Raw genomic sequence first — 25,651 nt, 5'->3', positions numbered from 1 at the left:
AGGCAATATGGTCATATCCATCTGAGGGATCCTGGGATGATAAATAAGATAATGTATGTTAAATGTCCATCCTAGTTAGTAGTCAGTGAATTATAGCTATTATTAGCAGATGAAAGGACATGAAAAAAGAATTTGATTGGGAGCAGCTGAAGGAAGAATTTAAAACAAGGTCATTATTGACCAGGATCTGAATGAGAGGAAAGAGGAGGAGATAAAAGTGATGGGGACAGTAGGTGCCAGTGATTATGGGTGAAACACCTTTGCAGACATTTCTGCTCTTCACAGAAAGGCTGTGGTAAATTCTGTGAGGTAAATTGACCCCTGAGCTACAGTACTCCTAAACATTGCTACCCTAGCTGTTAATTGCAGCAAATAAAATAAAATAAAGCATTGGCTCTTGCAAAGGTAAAAATAAAAACCCATGCATTTTACTTTAGTTTTGTTTGCTTTTGTTTTGTTGGGAATGGGATAGACAGCTGGCCAGACTTGCTGTTAATTAGCTTATTAGAGCAGTTGTCTGGCCAGTAAATTCTTTGCCTGCATTTAATTTTTTGTTTTGATTAGAATGATATGGAATTTTTAGCTCTTCTTTCTTTCTTTTCTTTCTTTCTTTTCTTTTTGTTTGCCCCAGGTCCAGCAAGACTATGAATCTCTGTTCCAAATGCTTTGCTGGTAAGTGCAGAAAAGGGTTTGGGTGTTTTGTTTTGTTTTTCGTTTTGTTTTTTTCTCCAACAATTTATTTATTTATTGTTATTTTAAGATTATCTAAGTCATTTGTCCCTCCTATGGATTTTGCATGGGGCTCTGTTTTCTTTGTGCGTGAAAGCAGGTTCTCTTCACTGGGTGCTACATATGCTGGTTAAGATTGATGATTCGCCTCTCAGGCTGAAATGGAATTTTATGTATACTTGCATCAAATACAGTTTGCTCTGTTTACTGGGCTACAGAGGAATTTCAAAAATGTGTCTAGTTTAGTAGGGTCCTGTATATTAATCTCTGATCTTGATTTAAATGATTAATAGTAAACATTGCTTTACAATGAGAATACCACAGGAAGAATATTTTCATGTTGGAGTCAGGAAGCGAGTCATGCTGAGTTAGTCCCTTCTAATCAGATCCTCCTTGAAATCATCTTGGGTAAGTCACTTCATCTTTTTGGACTTTAGATCCATCATTTGTAAAATATAGGATTGGGGCTTGGTGCTTTACCATCCCCACATACTGATTGAGTCCTTGAATTATAGCTCTTTCCTGAACTTAAAATCCCCAATTTAATTTCTTAAAAAGCAGTTTATAGCCAGAGATCTTCCATAACTCAGTTCACTCTTTACTGATGAAATATGTTTAGTTTCTCTTTAATTTGTCAAAAGTAAGCAACACTGAATACTATATAGAGTGTTATGGACAGATTTTAGTGATATACTGTTGGAGCAGACAACATGGTGTAGCATAAACTGAGCTCAAGAACAGACTACACAGTGTTGGTACGGACCTTTAAAGGGAGAAGAATTCAGGAATGTGGGCACTGGTGACAAAACAGACATTCTGTAGAAACAGAAATGAAACAGTGTGCACACATAGGCCAACCCCCAACTCGGTATGAGCTGGTGATGAGCCAAGTTGGTAATTACATTTTAAAAACATGGCTTTCAATTCTTGAGAAAGACACACCCAAGTTGTAGGAGAGGATACACATATATCTCAAAGGGACATAGAAAAATTCATAATTCTAAGTTCTTTTTAGTAAATGCTCTGAGCATGTTTCAGACATGCCTATGAGCGTTGGCTAGAAGAATGCATTCTTTTGGTAGTCGTTAGGTTTGAAGATGCAAACTGGATGGTGGGTGGTTGTGCGTGGGGGTAATTCTAAGGATGCAAACTTTATTCAGAAGGCTGCTAATGTTTAAGTCTCTTTATATTGGGTTGTGTCTGTCATAGTTATATAGGCAGAGAGGAAGCCCAGTCAAGAAAGGAGCTCAGAAGAATTCAGGCAAAGCAATTTTTGTTATTGTTCTTTTCATCTTGGATTTATTATGCTATTTGGGTAAAGAAACAATCAGCCTGCAAGCTTTAAACCTTGACATTTGTACCTAAACTAAAGGGTAGGCGGGAATTGTGTGGCTGCGTGTGAGTGAGTGCGTGCGTGCATGTGTGTGTAGCGGTAGGGAAACTTATCAATTTGTATCAGTTTAAAGTTTGCAACTAGACTTTTAAAAGAAAAGCATTATTGGTAAATTTGAGCCTCATCCAGTTTTAAGCACATTATGCCAGATTCTGTGGAGGGCAGTATTAGTATTATGTAAATAGTTGTCATTACAGATATAAACAAATATTTCTTCAACAATGAGAACTTCACTAGGGTAGATGAACATAGCAGATGCAGTTTGCAGTAGACTATAGCTCTATCCTCAAGAGTACTTTGAAATGATCTTCCCTTGGGAAGGCCAGATACCTTTGAATAAGGTAGCTTATAACAAATACTTAAGAAGAATTGTCTCATGTCCCCAGATGAATATAATGTTTAAAAAAAAAAAATCAACAACAGAGTCAGTTTGTGGTCTTCATGTTGGTTTAGATTTATTACAGTTTTACTTTCTTTGGCTATAGTTATTTATTGCTGCTGTTCTGTCATTCTTTTTGTACAGGTTTCCTTTAAAGAATTTTAGGAGAGGGCTGAGATGTAGTCCCCTTGACAGCTTGTTTAATTAATATGCATGAAGCCCTGATTTAAATCCATAATAACCCAGGTAAACTGAACATGCTGGTACCTACTAGCACTTGGGATGTGGAGGCAGGAGATTCAGAAGTTTAAAGTCATCCTTGACTGCCTCCTGAGTTTGAGTTCATGAAACTCTGCTTTAAAAAAAAGAATATTTTCTAGATTGTCAAGTACTTCTTCTATTACTTGCTTCTGCCTGCTTGTGCAGCACTTGCATTCTTGAAAAAGAAAAATTATCAATGATCTTTAAAAATACATTTGTGTATTGTTTGATTATGAAGATAGAGAAGCATAGGAAGTATATTATTGACATGTGATGTATACAAGATAGCATGAAGATTTCTTTGGCTACAGCTACTTTAATTTATTAAAAGCCAGGTGTAGTGGTGAATACCTTTAATCTAATCCCAGCACTCAGAAGGCAAAGGCAGGCAGATATCTATGAGTTAGTCTGTCAGGTTTATGTAACAAGTTTCAGATCAGAGCTATATAGAGAAACCTTGTCTCAAAGCTAAACAAAGCAGAACAAAAACAAAAGGCAAGCTATACACTTTAAAAAATGGATATCACTTAAAGAGTACCTCTTAGGTACTGGTAACCTAGATATCAAAACATTTCTTTTTAAAATGTGTTTTTAAAAAGGAAGCAAGAGTATGGGACCGGAGAGATTGCTCAGTAGTTAAGAGCAATCAGTGCCTGCCTGCTCTTGGAGAGGATCTGCATTTGATTGCTAGCATCCACCTGGTGGCTCAGAACTATCTAATTCTAGTTCCAGGAATTTGATGTCTTCTGGCCTCTGAGGGCACCATTCATGCACATGGTGCACAGATACACATGCTCGCACCCATGCATGCACGCACACAGGTGGGCAAAACACCCATATGCATAAAATAATAAAATCAAGTTTGAAAAAGCAATACTAATGTCCTCACTGTTTCTAGGCTAAAAGAAAAATATTTCGAAAAATCATGGTAGGCAGTTTTCTTTTAAACAGTGTGTAACTATATTACTAGTTTTCTTACTGATGTGACAGTATCTGACAGGGACAACTTAAAGAAGGTGCTTATTTTGTTTTTAATTATGAATGCATTTTTGCTTACAGTATGAGAGGGGAAAGTCTGGGACAGTGGGGAGAGCATGGCATGGTAGCTGCTAGAGTATGAAGCAGTTTGCTTGTATCTTAAGGTCCATCCCCAGCAACCCACTTCCTCCATGTGGACTAGTGGTTCTCAGTGTTCCTAACATTGTGACACTTTAGTACAGTTAGTTCCTCATGTTGCGGTGATCCCAACCATAACGTTATTGCCATTGTAACTTCATAATTGTAGTTTTGCTACTGTTATATATTATAATGTAAATATCTGTGTTTCCCAATGGTTTTTGGCCACCCCTATGAAAGGGTTGTTCCATATTGAAGGGGTCGTGACCCTTGGGCTGAACTGCTGATCTGCACACAGCATCTTAAAGCTTCCACAATGTCACAAAATAGAGCTATCCATGAAAGACCAAGTGTTCAATCATATGCCACTGAAAGGAAAAATTTCACAGCTAAATGATAACTATAATTTAGACCCATTTCCCATTTAAGAATAACCTAAGACTTAGTTTTTTCATGATTGACATAATACTGAGTAAATAAGAGAGGGATGATTATTCACAGTGAAAGCAGTTTTTTAATCTTTATGGAATAGGTCTTTTAAAATAAGTTATGAATTACTGATTGTTAGCTGACCAATTTAAAATGCAGCTAAAACTTTTTTTTGGTGGGGGAGGTTTTCAAGATAGGGTTTCTGTGTGTATCCTTGTCTATCCTGGAAACTTGCTCTGTTCTCCAGGCTAGCCTCTAACTCACAGATCCATCTTTAAATTTCAAAGTAATAATGAAATCTCACTCTTTAAAAATCACTTTCATCCATTTCCTTTTCTGTGTATGTGTGCTAGGCCAGTGGTCAATCTTGGGTATTGGTCCTCAAGTTTTTGACAAAGAGTCTCTTACTCTTTGTCAATTCAGGGATCCTCCTGTCGCTGTCTTACAGTGCTGGGATTACAAGTTTGTGCTCCTATGCCTGGCTTTTTATTTTTATTATTATTTTAAATATATGTGAGTGTTCAAGTCCTCTTGCTTGTATGGCAAGTACTTTACTGAGATGTTTTTCTTAGGGTGTTAGAGATTAGACCCAGGACCTTACACATGGTAGGCAGGAGCCCTTTAATGGCAAGATGCTGCACACTGTTCATTCTGCTTTAACTATTACCTTTGGCTTTTACAAGCTTGTGTTATTTTAACTGTTACTGTTAAAGTGTTGTCATAACAGTTGACCCTCATTTGGCTTTAAATAACAGTGTTTCTTTTCTGAATTCTGGGAAGCCGAAGCCTCATTCAAGGATTGGTTTTTCCTAGAACTGCAGAAACAGATCATCCATGTTTTGCCAGTAGTCTGATGTTCCTTGGCTTTTAATCATTCTGTTGTTGGCTTTCTGTGTGCTCTGAGTCTGTCTTCTGTCTCCTAAGGACAAGTGACATTGGAGTTAAGAATTGTTCCTTATTCAGGATTTTTTTAAAATTGAGGAATCTTTAATTACATCTTCAAAGACCCCCTTTTTCAAAATATGGTGGACATATTTTGGAGATGGAGGTGGACGTATTGCATCACTTAGTCCACTTTAGGAATATGTAATTACTTTTAAATCAAACAGTATGTAAGAGGCTTGTGCTCCAGTAACATTTCTTTATCACAGAAATTCAGTGACCTCCCATATCTGAGAATTACTTGGTTTGGAGATGGTTAGCTTTTATGTCATAGACACGAAGAACAGCCTGACATAATTGTAACATCTCCTTTAGCGTGTGTACTTGGGGGATAGTGAGCTAGCAAGATGAGCAAGCTCTATCTGACAAATATGAGTAAGTAATTGGTGATAGATGCAGGGTGGTATTGCTCACCATGGGGTTTTTATCTCCGTGTGTGCTTCTCTGGCTTTGACTCCACATAGCTATTGGTGCTCAAAGTATTTCTTGATCTGTTTAATTTTGTGGATCTCTGGATACTTTCCCTCATTATACCCCCTTTGAAATTAATCTTTCACCTGCAGAAGGGATATCAAGTGAAAAAAATAGAGACATTATCTTTAAGCTACTAAAGTGTAACTAAACTTTGATTTTTAGTACTATAAAATTTTATATCAGAAGTCCACAGTGTTTGTTGACTCCTAGAGTCTAAAATACATCTATCTTTTAACAGTCTGAATTCATATCAGAGGCTGGATTTAACTTTCTTGGTTTACTCTTTCACTGAATATTAGATACAAGAAAGAAAAAGACCCTTAAGACTTTGTTTGGGTTTGATAGAAATAGAGGACTTGTTTGGAGAAAATTAAAAACAGTACACGATCAAACAGTGTAAGGAGGGTACTTGGATGTGAGCCAGAGTAACTGTAACAGAAAGATGGAGTATGGACAGTTACATCTCTGTTTTCAGAAGGGTGTAAAGTCTGTAGTAATTGCCCTGGTGACTACGATTGCTGTGTACAGTGTCATCTCATTTGATCTCAGAAGTTTCAGATCTTCATTTTCCAGATAAGGAAACTGCAGCTCATGCCAAGATTAAATAGATTTTAGAATGAAGACTGGAGGTTGGTTCTAGGTATTTGAATGCCAGTGACTAGGCAGGAAACGGCGATAGAGTAGATGGAACTATAAAAGCTCCGGTGAAGTGGATTTAGAGGAAGCTGAGTAGCAGGTTATAGCCTAGTCAGTGCATTAGCATGTAGTTCCTCCTTTCCCTTGCTCTTTTCTGTGAGTTCAGTAATAATTTGTTGCTAGAGCTCCAGGGAAAATCAGAGAAGTCTGCTGGAACCCTCACAGATTAGCTAATGCAAGAAGGCTGTGTGTGTTTGTGTGCGTGGGGGGATATTTTTTGTATAAAGCATTTTCTATTTTTGTGGTGAGATTTTAATTTCTTAACATCCTTTTCTTGTGCCTTTTCATGTAACTTTTAGCTCATTAACCTTTCTTTCTGTACTGCATAGCAAAGTTTTATTTCTAATTTAGTCTCCTGTGTTTAGCATCTCAAAAAGTTAAAAAAGGTTTGGAAATGTGATTTAATTTTGGGCTTGTTGGTGCTTTGTCAGTGGGAAGGCAAAGATGACTTTCATATTTAGACAGTGTAACTGTAGGTTTTGATTGTTAAACTGCCTTGTTGGTATTCCTGTTCTCATAAATATGTGCATAATTGTGTTAAAGAAACTGGTTTCTTCATATCCATATTTAGCAGCTTGGTTGAGTTATGGAAAAGCCTGTCCTCTGGCTGTGTATTTGCTCATTTGGAAACCTTGTATGGTTTATAAGGACACTAGTGATTTGTTCCCCAGCTTCCCTGTGGAATTTGTTTCAAATTACAGTCTAATTCCACTACCCTGTCCCATATTCCTGAACTGTTAATTTGTACATTTCAATGCAGTTTGCTTCATTGTGTGCTTTTGTAATCCAAACTGAATGTAACGAGCTGTGTGCTTTAGAGACCTGGCTTTGCCTTGCCAATTAGAACAGAATGGTTACTGAGATAGAATATATTTTAAATAAACATGGTACTGCCGAGTGGGACTGAGACTCATTTGGGTGTCTGCTAGACAGATCAGTACTTTAGGTGAAAAGAGTCTAAGGACTTAGCTCCACAGAGTGGTTTTGTAACTTTCCTCATGTGACTTCATCAGTTTAAAGCTTTGCCATTACAAATCTGCCCTTTTCTCTTTGTGATCATTTGAGACATGGGTTAACAAAATTCTCTCAATTCCTAAGCATTCAACCAATGAATGCTGTAGTTCTTGAGTTTTGCTTGCTGCTGTTTAGGAGAGTGAGGGCATATGAAACTAGTGATTATTTAGATATAATTATCCTAGCATATGAATGTACTCAGTGGAGTAGAGATGCTGTCTTCAGAGTTGCATGAAATTATGATGATTAATTTGAAGTCCTAGAATTTCTGGGATACTATTTTATCTTTAGCTGATAGTGGCAAATACTAGGTATCAATGACTTAAGACTGGAAGTCTAGTTTCAAATTTTATCAGGTATTTAAAATCCCAGATGTTTTTGGATAGATCATCATAGGCTAATAAATTTACCAATTCATCCTCAAGAAAGACCATATTTTGGTGTTGTATTTGCATGTACTCTAAAAACAGTAAAATTATTTTTAGCTGATATATCAAATAAACTGTAGAAATTAGCACTGGCACAGTTAAATGGTAATGTTGCATATGCTTTTCTATATTGTGCAGGAATTATTTTGAAAAAAAAATCAAATTGTACCAATTGCTTTGAAATAATAATGTCAAGAGAAAAATTGGATAAGTAAAGAGTTGGTAATAAGTTTATTCAATATTTTAATGTTTGTTAACCCATGTCGGGAGAAAGTAAGAAGAATATATCTTCTGAACAGTTCAATTAAAAATACATAGGACTATGTTAATGAACATTTCTAGAAAAATGAGCTGCAGCCAATTAATTGGGCTTAAACTAAACATATTTTTAGCTGTGTCCTATGAAAGTCTTGCAGGTGCTACTGATATCTTTTAAACTACTTTTATTTATGTACTTTATGTATATGGGTGTTTTGTCTGTATGTACATTTGCACATCAGAATAGGGCATCGGATCCCATGGGACTACAGTTGTAGATGGTTGTGAGCTATCATGTGGGTCCTGGGAGTTGAACTCAGTACCTCTGAAAGAATAGCCAGTTCTCTTAACACCTGAGCGGTTATCCCTCTAGTCCCATCTACTAATGTTTTGAAGAGTACTGGTAGGCATGATATTATTAAGTGCCCCATAGTTCATTTCTGAATGTTCACACCCACTATTGATAATTATCCTGCTAGTTTTCTGAGTGAATGTATAGTAAGGCTTAAGCTTGTTCTATCTTGACAAACAGCTTAGCAATAGGGTAATGAAATGTTATACAGACTAGGGCAGATGATTTTGTTTGAAATTATTTGACACTTGATTTGCCAGCTTTATGTGAAATGACAGTGGTGTACTTTAGATTCATGGCATGCATTGGTAAGCTCTTAGTTTCCATGAGTTGTAATCAGGAATTCTTGTAGTACTGGTCCCAAGTTACTGGCAGCTGAAAGCTGTTGCTGCTGTCTGCTCATCCTGTCCACTTAGTGCACAACTTGAGTGCCTAGCACTTTGTGGTTTTAGGAAGTCTGTAGTCTTATATATGTAATGGTGACCACATACTATCCAAGTGAAAGGAATTTTAGAGCTTTTAGGTGTAAAATACCAGTGCTCATTCTTGGTATTTTCTGAGTGAAGGTTGAAGGTGAGCTATTAAGGTAATGCTGGAAAATCAGCTGTTTTATCTTTTGTTGTCAGTTAGCTCCATCTTTAAAGAATATCTATTTATACATCAGTTTCCTTTCTCCTTGTATGAGTATGTTATGTTAGTAATCTTAAGATAACACTAGAAGTCTTTAGATTCTATCAGGTTAGAAATTTCAATGGGCAAGAAGAAAATCTACAAGGGGTGGCAGATTTGGGGGCGCCTCTGCTTCAAGAGCACTGGGATTAAAGTTGTAAGCTACTCTTTAACATCTTAATGTTTTCTCAGGTAAGAGTTGTTTGCATTTTATGTTGGATTATATCACATACATAAATTAAAAGATGATTTGAATGTCCTACATTATTAGTGCCTTAAAGAAGTCCTTCTCAAATATAATAGAAGTTTTTATTAGAGATATTTATTTTAACTTAAGATCAAGTATTTCATTTCCTGGTATACATGTCCCTTTAAAGTGTCCTCTCTTGTTTTTGTGTGTTGATGGTTATGGCTAGGGGAGTTCATGGTAAGGGGAACATGAAAAGTTAGTATTCATTTTCTCAAATAAGATCACTTAATTCATCATCACTTTATAACTTTATAGCATTGTCAAGGAATTCATTTTTATGCTGCTTTGTACAGTATAAAAAGCTTTAAAGTATCTTGCTACCACATATAGAAGGCATAATGCTAAGTGAAATAAGCCAATCATAAAAGTGTGACCTACTCAAGGAACCTAGGCTAGTCCATTCATAGACACATAAAGTGGGATGTTGGCAGTAATGGGAATTTACTATTGGATACAGAGTTTTCAAGATAAATTACTATCTTGACATTAGACATGTGACAGACATACCACAATAAAAATATAATTTTGTTTTTCATGATTTAAAAATAAATATTTATTCACAAGTGAAATGTTAAACAGTCTCTGAACAAGCCATCTTAGTAAAAAAAAAAAAAAAAAAATTAAAAACCTTTCCATGAGTAAATATAACACTCAGAACAGAAAATATCTTTTAATATTTCTTCCTGGCTAATCTTTGTAGATGATGGCTGACTGAGCATATGTGACTAAATCAGAGAAACTGTATTGTAGGAAGCCTTGGTGAGTGAAGTCTTGAGTGCATGTTTATCGTTGACATGGGCACAGCCATGCCAGGACCTGGTAGCCTCAGACCCATGAGAAAAATTGAACCTTCCACTATGAGGTTCAGAGGGATAATAAAGCCTACCGTGGGGCTTCCAAGTGTGAATTGTGACAGTGCGTGCAAAAAATATCTACTGTAGCTTTCTTCTCTGAATTTTATGACCTGATTCTACTTCCTTGTAGAGGCTGCTTTTACTTGGATTCTACTAAATCTGTCCCCTTGTTAAGCTGTGTGCAGTAACCCTGCCTCCTGCTTCCACTGTATGTAATAAACACACCCACCTCCCAGGGTGCTGTGGATTCATTATCAGAAAGCCAGCCTGTACCATCCCCCTTTTCTGCATATCTGTCACTTCATTCCCTCACTGCCCCAGTCTCTGGAGCTATGAAAGGATATGACATCCTAGTGGACTCTTGTCACATGGTGACCATTATAAACCCTTCACTGTGAATCAAATTAGATGACATTTATGAAATATGTTTTTAAAGTATCATTAAAATTATATTAGCCAGGTGGTGGTGCCACAAACCTTTAATCCCAGCACTTGGTAGGCAGAGGCAGGTGAATTCTAATCCCCCATGTTCTCTGGTATAAGGTGAAGTGTCTCCCTTTCATCTCTGCTTTTATCTGAGTCTCCTTTGTCTCTCTGATGGTCTGCTTCCATCTCTGTGGGACTCTGCCCTTTGAACTCTGAGTTTGCTGCCCCCCCCAATAATTCACCCACCTTACCAGTTTCCCACAACTATGGGCATCATTGCCTTTTGTGTCTGAAAATAGCTTCCTGGAGTTTGCAGAGATCACTTGTGGAAAGCTGGGGAGTGCACATATCTAATACTAATGCTGGGGATGGCCATATTCCAAGGGCTTCCTGAAAAGTTATCTGCCTAGTGAAATCAGGTTAAGTGAGATACATTGTCTCAAAAAATGAGACTAGTAGAGAAAGATACTTCCAGACTTTACTGAACACCTTACCCCCAAAGCTTCATTTACTTCTAACAGGTTTGGTTGTTTACACTGGGGAGATAAACGAGTTCCTCTGTCCATATTAGCTAGAGGTGGAGGCCCTCTTAGTCATCCTTAGATAAAGAAACTATTTAGTTCTGAGAAATAGAAATATCTCAAGTGCAGTGAAGATCCCTTCCTTTATTCCTTCCTTCCTTCCTTTCTTCCTTCCTCTTTTTTTTTTAAAGATCATTTTTCAGTTTAGGGATTTCATCCTATCTTAGGAGTTTATAGTGACCCTTAATGTTAGTAATGTGTGTTTGTGCACGCCATTTGTTCCCATGGAACCAGGCAGAGATATATAGGTAGTATAACATTATACATTATGCATAATACATAATATTTGGTCTTTTAAGGTGCAGCAACAGAATGCATAGTGATGGATCATGAGAAGAGCATGCTGGCTATGTCGATGGAATAGTTTTCAAGTGCCAAAATAGTAATTCTGTTGTGATCTGGAAGCTGTTGTAAGCTGCTGGGGATCTTAATGGAGAGTTGAGTAAGGTCATTGATACACTCCAAGATGACAATATAGCTTAATGGGTGAAAGGACAGTTCTGAGCCCTTTCGTGGCTCTGCCATTTGTCTCTTGGAAAGTTATCAGTTAGATTTACATAATATAATAGATGGAATAAAATTCTAAATCACAGTGAAATAGGCTGGGGAGCAAGGGTGATCTAAATTACCCTGGAATAAGATTTCGTGGGTTGTTGTTGGAATTCATATGTTGAGAGGAAGAAATAAACGTGACTAAAGCTTTATAGTTGCTGAACAGAAAAAGAAAATTGGTAGTGTGCGATGGGAAAAAGGGTTTGGAGTTGAAGGGATGTTGAATTTGGTTTTGGACTCAGTTATGATGAAGCTGCATATATTCTCCAGGGGCTATGTTAAAAAATCTAAAATCAGTTTCTAAACATTGTCACATTAAACAACTGAGATCCCTGCACATAGCTAGTGTTTATTAAATCTTTGAATGACCAATTAGAACAATAGAGCTGGAGCTTGTACACATGGCAGTAGTACCCAAATTTGCATGTACCTGAAGGTATGTTAAAACGTACTGCTGGAGGGCTGGAAAGATGGCATAGTGGTTATTAGCATTGGCAGCTTTTTCAGAGGATTTCCTTTTCCAGCTTACAACCACCTGCAACTCTAGTCCCTGGAGCTCTGACACTCTGTTCTGACTTCCACAGGCACCAGACATGCCTGTAATAACAAGACATACATGCAGACAGAATACCCATGTGATTAACCAGCCACATTTGGATGCTGTGTTGATAAGTTCATTGTTGGCATCTTAGAATACTGTTGTCTGATAGTTTGTTCTCCCACACTTCTATTTTGAATAAAGCAGCGAAAGTTACTTATTTTTGAGAAGCTTCAGTAAGGGAGGTAGGACTTACTAAAGAGAAGATATTCCCAAATGTATCAGAGCCAGAGTTTCTACTAATGTATCCCAAACATATTCATGCCATATTAACCTTTTTAAAGTTTTTAAGAGTTTAATTTATAAAGAAGCCAGAAAGAAATTAACAGTAGCGAATAATAGAATGATTTTAACAGTGGCAAAAGGTGTGAGTGAGGAAGAGGAATTTCGAATCTTTTGGATGCAGGTTGATTAACTACAGCTGCCCTAAAACTGTGGAAAGCTAACTGCAAGGACTTGGAAAGGTTTTCACCTTTGGAGTCCTACTTTTAGTTTCTTTTCAAAGGAGTTTGTGAGCGGTGCTTAGCCAAGGATTAGTTGCCCCTTATTTCTGAGGCAGATTCTTAAGTATGCCATGCCTGCATCACTAGTTTCTCTAGTCTGACTTTGGGGACAGGCAATACAGAGACACTGTTCTGTGAGATCCTCTTTTTGGTTCTTTTCCAGGCATAGGATGGTGATCTCAAATACGCTCAGTGATCTGTAGTCTGTGGACTTCTGGAATACGTCCCTGGGTGCATCTCTGAGTTCATTTATGAAATGTGTTCCTCTGTCCTATGAATTCTGCTTTGTTTTCACCAGACTCTTGTTTCTTTAGTTGAGGTCATTTTCTGGGCAGGGCCAGTTACAAACTTTCAGGTCCAAAGTATAATGAAAATGATAACTCTTTGTTCAAAACTTGTTTCATATTTTAAGAGAGCAACAGTGGAACATTACAGGGAACCTAGCCCCTTCGTACCTGGCAAGGTCACTTGTCTGTGAAGCAGACCTGTTGCCGGCTTTATCTCATCCTCCCTTCTTTCTGCATGGCTTGGAAACTATCTTTAAAGAAAGTGAGCAAAGACAGTTGGAGAGCTATGTCTCACCTTTTAGTGCTGACTTTATTATCTGTATGTATGTATGTATGTATGTATGTATGTATGTATGTATGTATCTATCTATCTATCTATCTATCTATCTATCTATCTATCTATCTATCTATCTATGTATGCATGCCAGATGTCCAGATTGCTTCCTTCTGCCTCATGTATCTTGTCTGAGTTATTTGGTTTTCTCAGGCAGGAGGCAAAATCCAATTTGTGTTACTGCATCTTGTACAGAAGCAGAAATTTGTAGTCTGCATTTGTTTAAGGACCCTAGTAGATGCTTTTTCTTATTTGGCCTGTTGTTGGCTTGGTGCCTTGTTTAGATCTCTGAAGTAGACCCTCTCATATCATTTGCTGTTCTCCAATTTTAATCCCTGGACTACGGGCCTTCAAGTGGAAGCAGACCTCTTGGGAGCCGTCAACTTGTTTTCTGGGTTGTACATCTGGTTTCTAGCAAGGGCTGCTTTCTGTTGAAAGCGCTTGGCCTCTGTCCTCTTCCAGCCTGCATTGAAGTACAAGTTGCAGACAATTGAGGACAGTAATTTACATACCTTCTGCAGAACACATCCCCTTGCACCGCAATTTGGTTGGCATTTGTGCAGTAAAGTATTAATACCGTTTCAGATATGCCCTGCTCTATTAGCAAGAATATACAGTGATACAAAAATGAATTTGTCAAGTTTTTATGGTGGCATGATCTATTGTACAATATTAATTCTGTTGCAGTATTATTAAGTCATTTTTCATCTTCCTTCAAATTAATGTTGACGTTCTATTACTGGATTTGCTCCTGTCCCCAGATTAAAACATAAAGGAAAAAAATTCCCTACTGCAATATTAAAATTAATTGTAAGGTAAGCAGTACCATGCTTGGTGAAGTAGAATCTTCCTGGAAAATAAAATAGGAAGGAATTATTTCTGTACTTTCTACATGCTCTCTCTCTCTCTCTCTCTCTCTCACACACATACATACACACACAGAGGTTTGTTTGTATATATACAATTGGCACATCTAAGGAAACCAGGAGAGCATAGCAAGGGACAGGAGTTAAAGTACATAATTTCTTAAATGATAATAAATCAGTGGCCTAGGCATGTGCCACCACTGCCCAGTGTAGGGAAATAAATTTAACCAGAGTGGCAGTGGAGATGCATGCCTTCAATCCCAGCATGTGGGAGACAGAGGCAGGAAGATCTCTGACTTTGAGGCCAGCCTGGTCTACAGAGTGAGTTCTAGGACAGCCAGGGATATACCCAGAAAACCCATCTCTCCCTCCTTCCTTCCCTCTCTTCCTCCCCCCTCCCCCATTTGTATGCATTTTTTTGTAAGTGACATAAAGACTACAGCAGCCCTTAAGAGAGCAAAGGTTGGGGCCAGAGAAGTAAAGTAGATGTAGAATTTTCTGGTGGGCTCACCATCTGAATACAATATATTTTCTTGTTTTTAATGAATTATTATGAGCAATATTCATATAAGAGTAACGAACAATGAAAAGTTAAAGGAATTTTCCTTAGACTGTAAATGTAGCAAGCTTTTATATTGGGTGATTTTGGTATACTAGCATCATAAAAGATGGAAAATACTGCTTTATGTAGTTTCATGGAAACTAGGGATCTCGTCCCATACTGAGAAGTGCTGTGTGATGGAGTTGTTGTAAATGACTAAGTGAATGAGCAAACCACATTTTATTCTTAGAGGCTTTCTGTTTGCATTCATCTTGCTTGTCTAATCATTATATACCATCTACCTCTGTTTATTTTCTTCTGTTTGCCATCATGAAAAGATAATGAAAAATTCTGTATTCTTAGTGCTGTTCCTTGGAAGCTAAAAGCAGACTGCAGAGGCAGTGTCAGCAGGCTGCTTTCACCCCTTGAAAGATTATGCAAATACTGTGGCCATTGTCGTGAAAACTCTAGAATGAGATCTGTCTTTCACATTGTCTCATGTTGCAGTGTTGCCACTTCCTTCTTACTATCACTGTCATCTTTAAACAACAGAGTTGATAGAATTGATGAGTAATGATAAAATAACTGTCAGAAGAACAAAAATGTCAACATGCTTTTAAAGAGACAGGAAAACCAAATCACTGAACTCTCATAGTGCTGTGGGTAGATATAATGAATCCAGTGTACTAGTACGACAATTACAAGGTGTCTAAGTGTTTTGTTGCTGTGAAGAGACACTGTGAACAAGGAAACTTTTAGAAAAGAAAATATTTAATTGGGGCTTACAGTTTTAGAGGTTTGGTCTATTATCATGGTGGGGAGCATGACAGCAGGCAGACAGACATGGTGCTAAGAGTTCTATATCAGATCTCTGGTAGGAGGAAGAGAGAGCAACACTGGGTTTGGCATGGGCTCCTAGTGACATACGTCCTCCAACAAGGCCCTGTCTTCTAATCCTTTCAAATAGTGTCACTCCCTGGTGACCAGACACTCAAATCTGTGAGCCTCCACGGAGGCTATTCTCATTCAGACCAAGGTGACTCTTAACAAAGAACAAAGATTTTTTTTTTACAGCTGCTCAGAACTGCTACAGAAGAAACTCAAAACCAGAGCTGGTCTAAAGATCCAATTTGTAGGTACTGTCGTCAGCAGTGTATGCATTCCAGCAGCAGAACTGTGGACTAAGGTAAGGTCGGTTCCAGTGTCTCCAACTTTAGCTTCTACAACAGATGGCATTGGACAGCAAACTAGAACCTGAACATTTCTTGATCTTGTGGTTCTTTCTGGGAGTGTTTGCAGTTTGTGTGGCTTCCTACTGTGAATAAAACACTGTTGCCCCTGATGTAGCTTCCGTAGCTTTTTCACAAAGCGTTTCCAAGTATCTGGAGTCCCTGTCACTACAGATGCCCAATGCAGTAAATGCCCATTACTCACCCCAGAGACAGAGAGAAGTAAGACTAAAGCATTTCAAGTCTTATATGGGGAAACCACTAATGATGAAACATGTTTTAGACAGTTTTCATGTTCAACTTTTTGAAACCGCAGTGAAAAACACAACTGTGGCAGGTCTGAACAGCAGGTATTGCATTCATCAGTGTCTTCTCTGAGAACATACTAGGCAAGTCCTAAGATCCCACATGCTCCCAGGAGATACAGCCTTTCCTTCTCTAGAAGAGCAGCTCACCCTCAGACTGCAGTCATGCTAGACATCTGGGGATGGACAGGTGGTAGCCCTCTGATGTAAACAAATCATTTTTAAAGCCGTTTACAAGTCTGCTTCAAGATCTATTTAAAAAGCTTTTTTTCAAAAGAATCTTTAGGTTTATTTACTTGATGTGTACTTTATATGTATGAATGTTTTATCGGAGGCGTGTGTATATGTAATAACAGGTTCATGTTTAGAGCTCTCAGAGGTCAGGAGAGCGAGTCAGATCCTCTGGAACTGAGCTACCATGTGGGAGCTAGGAATCAAACCTGGGTCCTCTGGAAGAGCAACCAGATCTCTTAACCATCAAGCCACCTCTCCAGGCCCCCAAAAGCTTTTTGAAAAACAAGTTTTTAAATATTTCTATAAAGAAAACAGGCATATAAGGAAATAGGTGGAAAGATAGTAATAGAACAGTCTAGGATTGGAATAAAAATAAGTTAAACATTCTTTAACTCACAGTTAAATCTTTTAGTTGGTGTTAAAAGGTCACAAGTATAGTAGAATAGGAAAGTGGGGGGGGGGGGAAGGAGGAATCGATAGAAGAGACTTAAGTATGGGTAGGTTGGCCGGAGAGGCATTGTCTGTTTGGAGCTTTGTGAAATTGCCTTAAACTCTGTCATTTTTTTTTTTTTATACCACCTGTCTCACAAGTCTTTGGAACCCCCACTTAGATAATATCTCTAGACCCCCCCAAAAAAAAACCACGCTGATAATTAGCTTTCCTGGGATCATTGTACTTTAATAGGAAGCATAAAAGTAGATGTTTTCAGCAAATATGTTTGACATGATGACTGCCATTTTAAAATAGGGGAAATAAATTCTCAACATTTGGCTTCTCATTGCAAAATATCATTCCTGGGTCCCGCCTTTTAAGTTTCTGTGTGGTTGTCTGTGGTTGAGTACATGTTTTTCCTTTAGATTATGCAGGTCCTCTTCTCTGAATCTGGCTCTCTTTGTTTAAGTTATGGGACCAGCCATTAACCTGTGACTTGCCCATTTCCTATGTATGTTTAGTGACTTGTGCTAGTTAGTGACAACACTAATGAAATCCATCAGTTGCTACCTAAGAAAGTAATGTAAGGACTTTCAGAGTGATAGTGATGGTTGAGTGATATAATAGGCTTCAGAAAAGTTGTTTATTAAGTTACCACCAATGTCTCCTATGCATAAGGAAATGCATCTTTGGAGTGAGAAATAATGTCATTAGTTTCCTTAAGTGTCAGATAGGGGATAGCCCCCAAATGTGGGTTTCTTGGCCTGATTTTAGTGCTAGAAATAAGTATTTTAATGAGTTAATATGAAAAAAAAAAATAAACCAGAGCTCTGTCTCCTCAGAATTTTGGGGCCATTTTGAGCAATTATTTATTCTCTTACTATCCAAGAAAATTTAATTATCAAAGAAAAGGAAAAGTAGCTGAAGAAAGCAGAAATATCCCATTATTGAACCATCCTTTATTGAGGAGAGAAATTTTCCCTCTGTATTCATCAGTCTCTTAATATATAGTATTTAGTTAAAAACAAAGGTCCTCCCATATTTATCCTGTTATGAAGTCTAAGTCACATTTCCTGCCTGTAGGGAATAGATGAGCTTTGAAGTGAAGTTTAAATTCACCTGCTATAAGGCAAGGCAAAGGAGAGGCTTCAGAGGTGAATAGCTGAGCTCTGATTGTGACCATCGTAGGCTCAGAGGAGCAAGTTTCTAAGTTTCAGAAAGATGGTGCAGTAGAAGTATTTATCATTACTTTTAGTTGGACTATTGCCCAAAAAATTTATAATCAAATGTGAAATTAGTAGGAAACAATTCTATTTTATGGAATAAAATGTTTTGAGACTGAGTCCCTTGTAGCTCAGGTTGGCCTTGAATTGGCTGTGTAGCTGATAATAATAGCCTTGAACTACTTTTGATTATTCCCCGCCCCCACCCGAGTGCCGGCATGGCAGGCTTGTGCTACAAACTTGTTTCATGAAGTACTGGGGTGTTATGTTATATATGCCAACTGAGATATATCCCAGCCTCATCATTTCGTGGGCACTTTAACATAGAATCTGGGTATAGCAGCCAGACTGTAAAACTAAAAAATAATAATCATACCAGTAAAATTGTCCCTTTGGAGTGGCTGCTCCTGATTGCCTATAGAAATAGATGAATACATATAATCTCTATAACCTATGATATATAGTAAACTGAATGCCTTTCAGTCCTTCTTCAGAGAATCTAAATCTTCCTCACAGTGCTGTACCAGAGTAGAACTTCCGAGACCACTCACTCCTTAGCAGTGTTGGTTAGGTGAGAGGAGAGGACAGGACAAGCCTGTCCAGATAGTTCACATTTGGACGCTGCCTGGAAACTGGCAAAAAGATGTAGTCACCCTTGCCCATGATTTGGTTCATTGCCCTTCCTTTAAAAAGGAGTATTAATACTGTTGTTGAGCATGTCTTTGAAATTTTGACTTACACAGTTTTAGCAGTATAAACTGATGGAGTAAATTCCAGCTTCTCATTCTAGGCCAGAAATCTTCTAATTATCTGAGTACTATTAGATGTACAGAGCAGAGTTCAAAACCACTGGTTGGTAAAAGTTATTGGAGTCAGAAAAAATATATGATAAGTTAATTGTTGTCACATTTTAAATTTATATTAGGTGAATACATTCATTTTGCCAAAATGTAGAAAACTCTAGAATAAAGGGTTTCCATGGTAACATTATCTTAGCCTTCACACACCTGCATCATTACCCCATTGAACTGTGTGATTAATGCTTTTTCCTGGTAACTGTAGAAGCACAGAGGATTCTTTATGTATCACTGAATATGAACTTTAATACTGCTTTCCCAGTAAGATGTGTAAACATGTGTGCTCAGTATGCAATTTGACCTTTTGTTTTCTATTCCTGCTAAACTTTGTCCTTCCTATGGCATCTTGCTGCATCTGTTGCAATCTCTCCCTTCCACAAATGTCACTGTCCTGAAACATGCGTATTTTGTCTTTCCATTTCTGATGTTCTATGTTATTTTTCTCCATGTAATTTAAGCTGTTTATTTTCTCTGAATACAGTTTCTGTCCATAGGCTTTTTTTTTTTAATTAAAAATATTACCTTCTAAATGCTTTTCTCAGTTCCTTGGCTCCTTGAAGCCAGGCTTCATTAGGAGGCAAACATATTTAATATTAAATATTGATTTGTTTCCATAGTTATGCCTGTTCACTTAGGATTTGGCCTCTGCTTAGATTGTTAGCCCCTTTTACACACTTTATTCTTCCCATATGTATTGTTTACTCTTTATCAGGGACTCTTGCTTGGGTCCTGCATATTGTGCATAAATAGTTTTCATTTGTGGGTGTGTCTCTGTGTGTGTCTGCGTCTCTGTCTGTCTGTCTGCTTTTATAAATTATTTTTGCCTGCACCTCCTGCATACCTGGTGCTTGCAGAGGCCAGAAGAGGGTGTCTGATGCCCTGGAACTAAATTCACAGATGGTTGTGAGCCACCATGTGGGTGCTGAGAATTGAACCCAGGTCTTCTGGAAGAGCTGCCTCTTAACCACTAATCCTTCTTTCCAGCCCATTTGCATATTTTTAAGATGTCTAGTTTTTATTCATTATGTAGATACCTAGTTGAAAATGTATACCCTTAAGGGACTCAGGAAAATGAAACTGGCAAGGTTTGTGGCTTCAAGAATACTATATTCTTGTGAGACAGCAGATAAACAGGTATATAAATACACAATATATAAATCTGTAGTGCCTCTAATGGTCGTGAGAGCTATGGAGAAAAATAACCGTGGTTAAAGGGAGAGGTGCTGCCATGGGAAGGGAGTATGAATATGCAGTTTTTCTATTTCATACATAGTTTGTGATTTCCTTTGCATTAACATCTGTAATCTGGTTGTTAGATGAAATGCTATGCTACTCTTGGTGATGAGCCTCATAAAGGGAATATTGGAGAGTCTAGGTTACACCTACACAGAGTAGCTATTGAAACACCAACAAGCGGCAGTAGTTGTAGCTCGGCTTTTCTCTGGCTTTCCGTCATCATCTTTTTGGGGAGGGTTCAGATGATGGTTACTAGTGAAGGACAGTGTAGCTAGCCTCACACTCCAGTTATGGGTCACCATCAATTGGAGGTCTGTTAAAATGCAGGCTTCTTCTTGACATCTACCTACAGAGTTTGATCTTCGTAGATTTGCAGCAACATGAATCCTGGACAGTACTGATTATCTCTATTTTAGACTTGGCTTATGTCCCAGAATCCAAAGATTTTTGTTAAATTCCTGTTCCAATACTAACTAACTGTGACTTGGGACCCTTTGTTATATGTTCCTCCCCCCCCCACTACAATTTCCCTACTTTGTACCCTGGGTCTGTTTTTTTTTTTTTTTTTTTTAAGTGTCATTCCAATAGAGGAATGCTTGCTGTATTTCAAATACTGCACACTTTGAGATCTGGTTCGAACCTGTAGGAAATTTAAGTTGCTGGTGCTTTTATCATGCTTTCTTTGGTTGGAATGTCTAACTTGTTACTGTCCAGGTGTGAAGCATTCATAATATTGTTAGTATTTCAGTTGGAACCTAAGCAAAAGCAAAATGTAAATTTTACTTTGATGGTTTTAACCTACCATGGTGAATGAATGATTTCTTTATAAAATCAAATACAACTTTGGGCATTTTAACATTTCTTTTTGTTCATAATGAAATCTTTTATTATTGGATATACTTGTGTTGTTGGGAAGACTTCGTGGACCAAGATGCTTATGGAGAACCCTGACGTGAGACCTACATGATAGAAGGAGACAGCTGACTCCTGCATTTTGTCCTCCTTACCACTGCGCATGAAACCCATGGGTGTACATTTCATATAAAAAGTACTGCATGTAGTTTATACTTACAGTCCTTTTACTCCAGACTAGGCAGATTGTTCTCTCAGTCATACGTTTAGATACAGGAAGCAACTTCATGGGCTCCCCCAGAAGGCAGCTTCCTTTCTCTGCCCATGTAATGAACATGAGCTCTCTGGATTTCTTGCTCATGGTACTGCACTGTGTACGATAGCTCCTGTAAGTTTATAACGAGCAATTTGATTAGCAGTTTTTAAAGAATGTTTTCTTCCTGACTGGGTTTCTTTAAATTGATGTTTTCTTCAGGATTTTTTTTTTCCCCCAGACTTCAGTATTCACTTATCCTTGAAGAGCTTTCTTTTAGATTTGCATTTCTAGACAGCATTTTCTTTGCTTATAAAAATAGACAGGATTTTATGCCTTTGCTGCCCACTGCATACCAGCATTTAATTTCTCATCTCTTGCTATTGAGGAGTTGTTTGGCATTTGGAATAGCAGCAGTGAGGGGATGAAAAGAATAGAACTTGATTGACTACTTGCCCCACTTTGCAGCTAACTTCTATGAAATGCTTGGGGTTCACACTAATTTTTGAATTTAATTTTTAGATAATCAAGAATTTCTTTTCCATCCAGAACATAATTACCACTTATTAGTGTAATTTTGAGTGTGTGTGTGTGGGGTAGGTAGTTCTCTCCCAAGACTTTGACCTTAAATTAAGCCTACAGAAAAATTGGAACCCTGGAGCAGTGAGTGCCTAGATTACTAGTTAGTCATAATAGATAGACCCGTGTTAACATTTTTCAGCACATGAGTTCCTTTCTTCTGACAGTGGTGGTGGGGAGTCCTCCTTTGTGTTCAGAGGTCTGTTCCCATGGTTGAGCAAGGAACTTAGTTTTCCTTTAGTAGCTTCCACTAAACCATATTAGGTAGACTACCTTGTATGTGACTAGAAATATTTATGAGCTGGCAGAAGCAGTTAAGTATCCACTTCTGTGATGGAGAGAGGCTGCTTATTACAAACTTAGACATTACTTTTCCCCCAGAAATTGCCTGTCACTAACCCCAGCAGTAGAATGACTAATTACGAGTTGGAGTGTTAACATTCTTCACTGTTTTGATGTTGTATGCTTGGCAGGGTATATGGTGTACTTCTTTTTTTTTTTTTTTTAACTTTTTCAGGGTGTCTATATTTATCAAAACCATGTAGATGCCTTTATAATAGTAAATATGTGATTTGTAATTCTTATTTTACAATTTCTATCAATAAAGCACAGCTGCTTAGTTACAAATCAGAATGGATTAAGCAGTTTGTTGTACCATGTGGCTACCTACCTAGAATAATTTCAGCAGTGAAGATTTGCCAGGAGTCTATAGCACTAGATATTTTGCAGATGCTGTCCTATTGCTAGGAAACATTTATCTTAGTGGCCACATGTCAGAGCAGGATTCACAAATTTGTGATGGCCAGTGAATTTTCTTATGGTAACAGAGAAGGGGTGATCCTAGAGAATTGTGATCCCCTGGATCTGACTGCCCTTGTCAATGGATGGATAGCTGTTAGGTAGCTCTTTGCATGGGGTAGTGAATCTCTGGAGAGCCAGTGGTAAATAACAGGAAGGTGATGGCCTCTCTGAATGACAGAGATGTCTGTAAGGTTATTAGTTCTGTGGATGCAGTATGCAGCTGTTGACTCCAGTCAGAACTCTTTTATTTAAGACTTTATGTGAATGGTTGCTTTACCTGCATGCATATATGTGTACCATGCCTGGTGCCTATGAAGGTCAGAAGAGTGTGTAAAAATTCCCTGGAACTGGAGCTAGAGAAGGTTGTAAACCTACCAAGTAAGTGCTGGGAGCCAAACTCTGGTCCTCTGGAAGAGCAGCCATACTCTTAAATCACTGAGCAGTCTCTGCAACCCTTTTAGTCAGATAGTCAGATTTTATTAATGGTCCCCATCCCGTTGAGGTGACCTGAGTAGACGTTTGATAATCTCTGTCTTAATGGAGGGAAACTTCTCTTGTCTGCCAAATCCTTTCTAATTGGGTTTTGAGCCAATAAATCCTCAGCTTGATCTGCCATTAACAGTCCAGTCTGTCTGTTTTGTGTGTGTGTGTGTGTGTGTGTGTGTGTGTGATTTACCTTTCCTTTTTTTTCCCTCTACCTTTGTCTTCCTCCTCCTCTCCCCCATACCTCCTCTCCAAAAGGAAGAGTGGTGTTGGCTAGACTTGTTACCAGTTCCTTGGTGTAAGCATGTCTCCTGTTCAGCTTCCAAAGTATTGGGCTGTGCAAGCACTTTTGTGTTTTTTATGCACACCATATTGGATTTGTATGAAGGGAAGGTTCTAGAAGAAAAATAAAAATTATCTTTTGGAAATTTATATTAGTAATGTTCAATGATAATTATCTCTTAGTATCATTGTTGTATGATATAACTGGGGTGGGAATTGAAAATGCTTAAAGAATTCAGTTGATAAATATTTATTGAATTATGGTATGTCCTGGGACTGGATAAAGCAGGACATCTGTGAATGAAATTTAGTTACAAAAACTTATAATGAGTAAAATATTAGTACTTGGTTGAGTAAAATGAGAAGCAAAAATATTTGAAATGCTAAAAAGTTAGAATAAGTATATTATCAAGTTATCCTAAATAATTTTTTTTTTTTTTTTTTTTTTTTAAATCTCTATGTAACAAGCACTTTGGTATGAAAAAGGTGAATAGACTTGCAAAGCCTGTTTGGTTTTGCCAGTATCAGACATTACAACATATTCACAGCTTTAAGACATGTTTAAGTACATGCAGTGTCAACTATGCTTGTTATATATGGATGTTCTTAGTTCTTTCCTCCGGGAAGGGTGGATGGACATCTTCACTGTAAGGATACCAGTATGCAGAGAGACTATTGAATCTCTCAGTTGCAGAGCCTGAATTCAGCTAGGTAGCCCGATCTTTTTTTCTATTTTTTTTTACTAGACTCATACCCTCTAACCCTACCATGACAGATTCTGCATTTTCGTTTCTTTTTGAGTTGTGGTTTGTCAGACTAAGGGATCCTGCCCCTGAAACACACGCACCCACGCACACACTCTTTTATTGGAAAATTGATTTCATTATATTCTGCTTCTGTGTATACAAACTTTTTTTATTTAATTTATTATTTTAAATGTCAATCCCAGTTCCCTCTCCCTCCCTCCCTTTTACCTTCTATGCCCCCTCACATGCACCCTGACCACCCTCCCCTCCTATCCCCCCACACCAATTCCACATGTAGGGCAATGCCATCCAGGTGGGGTCATGTAGATCTGTCAGGTCATTTGAAGTAGGGACTAGGACTTCTCTCCTGTCTCTAGGTTAAGGCAGTATCCCTCCATGGGGGATGTGTTCGCAAGGTCCTTTTGTGCACCAGGGATATATCCTGGTTCCACTGTCTGAGGTCCCTTAGACTGTTTAGTCCTTCTGGCTGAGACCCATATTCAGGGGGGCCTGAGTCAGTCCCATGCTGGATTGCCAGCTATCAGACTGGGGGGCCGTTAGCTCCTCCTTGTTCAGGTCAGTTGTCTCTATAGGTTTCTGCAACCCAGTCTTGTCCTCTTCTTCTGCATCTGGATTCTAGTTCGACTCAGTGTTTAGGTATGGGTGTTTGCTTGTATTTAGGTATGGGTATTAGATGAAGGCTCCATAGATAAGTTAAGTTATTGATCTCACTATCTGGGAAGGGCATTTATGGTAGCCTTTCCACAGTTGCTCAAATTAATAGTTGGCGGCAGCCTTGTAGTTCTCTAGACCTTTCTTTGGGTTCAGTTTTCTCTTCAAACAAATAATGGCTCCCTGTTTTATTCCCCCCCCTTTCCTTCTCTCTCTCTCTCTCTCTGTCTCTCTCTCCTGTCTTTTATTCCTACTCTGACGCAATCTTCCTGGTCGCACCCACTTTCTTCTCTTCCCCCTCTCTCCTACTTCTCTCTCCATTCACTGTCCCCCCCCCCTTCCCCTGTGCTCTGGGGGGACTTGTCCCTTCCCTCTACTGTGAAGGACTTTATATGAATTCTTACACCTTGTATCCTAGTTCCTCTGGTGGTATGAATTATAGGCTGGTGATCCTTTGCTCTAGGTCTAAAATCCATATATGAGCGAGTATATACCATGTTCCTCTTTTTGTGACTGGGTTACCTCATTCAGGAT

The 25,651-nt window shown here is 38.2% G+C and overlaps 1 protein-coding gene across 1 annotated transcript in view; it reads left to right on the top strand.

Moving 5' to 3' along the window:
* Positions 1-25,651, top strand: part of Zfand3 (zinc finger AN1-type containing 3) — a 191,604-nt gene that overhangs the window by 55,980 nt on the left and 109,973 nt on the right. The window contains exon 2 of the mRNA XM_051187085.1: positions 632-672. Coding sequence (XP_051043042.1) covers positions 632-672 — 41 coding nt within the window. The remainder of the gene's footprint in view (positions 1-631; positions 673-25,651) is intronic.

The sequence above is a fragment of the Phodopus roborovskii genome, unplaced genomic scaffold, assembly GCF_943737965.1.
Source record: "Phodopus roborovskii unplaced genomic scaffold, PHOROB, whole genome shotgun sequence".
Classification (NCBI taxonomy): domain Eukaryota; kingdom Metazoa; phylum Chordata; class Mammalia; order Rodentia; family Cricetidae; genus Phodopus; species Phodopus roborovskii.
Note: the sequence above shows the minus strand (reverse complement) of the source record. Positions and strands in the feature narration are given on the sequence as shown.